At 29.0% G+C, this 3,696-nt stretch overlaps 1 protein-coding gene across 1 annotated transcript in view; it reads left to right on the forward strand.

Annotated features, from left to right (window-relative positions):
* LOC106463830 (ATP-binding cassette sub-family F member 2-like) overlaps nucleotides 1-3,696 on the forward strand; it is a 45,125-nt gene that overhangs the window by 31,697 nt on the left and 9,732 nt on the right. Inside the window, exons 10-12 of the mRNA XM_013923911.2 lie at nucleotides 698-787; nucleotides 1,546-1,656; nucleotides 3,008-3,070. Coding sequence (XP_013779365.1) covers nucleotides 698-787; nucleotides 1,546-1,656; nucleotides 3,008-3,070 — 264 coding nt within the window. The remainder of the gene's footprint in view (nucleotides 1-697; nucleotides 788-1,545; nucleotides 1,657-3,007; nucleotides 3,071-3,696) is intronic.

Below are 3,696 nucleotides of genomic sequence, written 5' to 3' on the forward strand. Positions count from 1 at the left end.
TTAAGTGCTCTTCAAGCTTTATTGGTCAAAAGTTTAGCTATTGTTTTACAAAATAGGATTTAATTGACTGTTTAAAATGTCATAACGTTTTTTCCAATTGCCATAGAGCCACCATTCAAAGCTATATGGAATGTACTTTATGAAAGTTCACTATTTTGAGATCTTCTATATTCAGAATATTTTGTAATTCTCCCAGCTTTGTCTTTTGACAAAAGATGCTTGAAATTCCCTTTTTTTAATAATCACTTTTGTTCAAAATTCTAATATTTATGAAATATTTTGCACCCTGATCTGTAAAGTTATTGTCATTAGTAACTTAAAACAATTTAAACTGTTAGTTATCGCGCATCAAAAATTTTCTTGTCATGAAATTGTAAACTTAAGACAAAATGGATAGTTGCATGTATTTTTGTATAGATGAATGAAATCTTTAATGAAACTTGTGTGCACTTAGAGAAAATGGTAGAAACAGGCTGTTGTAGTTAATATGATCTATTTTTACATAATACAGCATAGAATATAGTTTCATTGTATAAAGTGTAAATTGTCACCTTTATAGCTTTTTTTTTCTGTAATAGAAGAGAGAACATAGGTTCATCTATGTGTTATTGAAAATTTTTTGTACTTTATACCATTTAAACCTTCTCTTTTCATTCTCTCGTTATATGTTTTAATAGACACTATATATTTTGTGTAGAATGTTCAGTTCTACTTCCCTTCTTGTGGCACAATCCCGCCTCCTGTCATCATGGTGCAACATGTGTCTTTTCGATACACAGAGAATGGGGTATGTAAGTCACTTTCTAAAGTAGCCATTATTATTCTTTCATTTCTAGTGGTATGATAAAAACTACTGTTTTTGTATTATAAAAATAAAATGAGAAGTAGCATTATAGTGAGAACTGTATTGACTACATTCTATTTTCCCAAAGATTGTAATGTCATAAAGAATTGATACAACAACAAAAATATTTTTATTATATTATTTTAAATACTTAATCTTATTATGTTACTCCAAGCTCAACTATGAGCTAGCATATTGAGTTTAGAGCACACATAATATACTTTTAGAGAAATTGGATTTTTAATATTTTTTAATTCAGAATTGTCACAACTTTGAAATTTTAAAGTTTTTCAAACTAAACTTGAATTCATTCATACTATTTTGCTATCAGTCAGTAGAATTGGATGCATTTTGATTCAGCTTCTATTGATTAACTTTGAACTCTCCCATCATTTATACTTCATTGAAAGTATTTGTTTACTGGCTTTTAAATTATCTTAGGTGGACTTGAGGATATGTACAAATAATTATTGTAGCCAGTTTTTGTTTCTGAATTATATGTTAAGTAAAAATAAATGATAAAGTGTCACATAATATTATGTCAAAATCTAGTTCAGATTGTATTTTAAACTTATGGCACCAGTTGAATTTTAATTAATGGAGTTAAGGCAGTGATTTTGCAGATTGGGTATTATTTTTCAAAAATAAATGACTTGTACTACTTGAATATCAAAAACCAAATATGTATATTTTATATGAAGCCATGGATTTACAAGGATCTAGAGTTTGGGATTGATCTTGATACAAGGGTAGCTTTGGTTGGACCAAATGGTGCAGGCAAATCAACACTTCTGAAACTACTTTGTGGTGAAGTATGTTGGTTCTAATGTATTGTGTTAATTTGTAATTATAGTTTGAAAAACAACATTTTCCTTAAAAATCAAGCAGACATTAATAAAAAAAATATTTATTAATCTTAAAGAAATTAGAAATTGTAACTAATATAAATTATTTTACACTAGATTGAGTAGTGTTAGAATATTGTATTATTATTATTGAATGGTACAAGAAAAATATTTATACATTATTATAATGTCAAAATTAATGACTAAGTATTATTAATGATTTTTTTTGTCAGTTTTAGCTATAAATATTATGCAAGTACCATTGAAGCAAATCATGTCCCAAAAAGTGAGTCATTATGTTGATCTTCATGTTATGGTTAATAATGAATCATCAAAATAGAACTTGCACTTGTTTCTTAAGCGTTTTACTGTTAAAGTTGTATGAAAAGACTGTAAAGTATGCTAGATTTTTTAGTGATAGGCATCTCATTCTACAACATTGCTGTTTCACCAGCTGCAACATTGAAGGGTGTAATGAGCCTGCATTTTTTTCTTTTACCATTTCAACTTGACAAGCATTGAATGTAAGTTATTGCTTTCTTTGAATTTGAATTACTACATGGTGCTCTATAATATCAAAAGTGCATCTGAGAAATAACTACATGGCTATATTCCTTTTTTTCATTTCTTAAGTAAAAAAAAGTTGTTGTTCCCCCATTGTTGACCATTGACAGTGTGGACATTGTAAAACGGTGTTTTGCTTCTAAGCCATTTATTGAAAGTTTTGACAGGAATCTCATGCTTTTTTCTTGTATCTAGTATCAAAATTAGAAGAGTGTTTGCATACACAACTTATGTAGCCTACTTTTCATCTGTTTTATTACTTAACTAGGAATTCTGACCTTTCATCTTTGACTTTGAAGGCAATAAATCTACAAATAAATCCCTGGTTAAAGCTTAGGTTATAAGCTCTAAGTTTAAGTATTTTAAATTTTTTTTTAGTTGGGATCAGGATTAAATTTTTAATCATAAGTCATATGAGCATGTCATAGTTTTGTGACTTGCACATTTCATATATGTACATACATGGAATTTATTGGTTTGTTTGTATTTATGGCAAAAGAAAGCATTCATCAAACACTGAAATTTCGTTTAATAAAACCCGATTCAGGTTCAAAATAGCAAATGTTTATTTCTAATTTCATGTATGGAAATATACTTTTGGAATTCAAGTTTAAAATGACTGACTGGATATTATGAAGGATCTTATTTAGTAAGGTGGTCCAAAAAGTATTCATTGAAACATTAAAGGAAAGTTAAGAGATTGTGAAATAGTTTGAGATTAGCTGTTCATATGATTCTTTTTTTCTCTTGTTAGCTGATTCCTTCGGATGGATTGATCAGAAAACATTCTCACTTGAGAATAGCACGTTACCATCAGGTAAGCAATGCTGATCAAAAAACATTCCCACCTTAAAATAATAGGTTACCATCAGGTTATTAGTTTTTATCAGGAAAACTTACCCACCTGTTCTTGCATTTTATTATCATCCAATTTAAAAATAGCACATCACCATCAAATAAGCATTGTTCATCAAAAAACATTCCACTTGTTATTAACATTTTACTATTAGATTAGCATTGTTGATTAACCCTGTGACTACTGGTTCACTCTTTAAATTCCTTTCTGCACATCTCACAAAATGCTACTTGGTTACATAAAAATTTAATTAAAACACTTTACTATCAATGTATTTTAATGAAATTTCATAAAATTTTAAAGGGATGAAATAAATCTCATTAGCCCATCAAGGATGTCCCTTCCAGCTCCCAACTATAACTGTCCCTTACTACTCATGTACTCATCCAATCTTTTTGTGAACTCAGTTAAATTTTATGCCTTCGCCACTCTTGAAGGCAGCTCATTCCATAAGCCAACCACCCTGTTTGAAAAGTAATAGTGTCTATACTGCAAACAACTCCTACGCTGCCAAAGTTTGAATTTATGCCCCTTGTCCTATTGTTTTCACTGCTAAATGTAAAAAAATTTGATGGATCTATATTATC

The sequence above is a fragment of the Limulus polyphemus genome, unplaced genomic scaffold, assembly GCF_000517525.1.
Source record: "Limulus polyphemus unplaced genomic scaffold, Limulus_polyphemus-2.1.2 Scaffold55, whole genome shotgun sequence".
Taxonomy (NCBI): domain Eukaryota; kingdom Metazoa; phylum Arthropoda; class Merostomata; order Xiphosura; family Limulidae; genus Limulus; species Limulus polyphemus.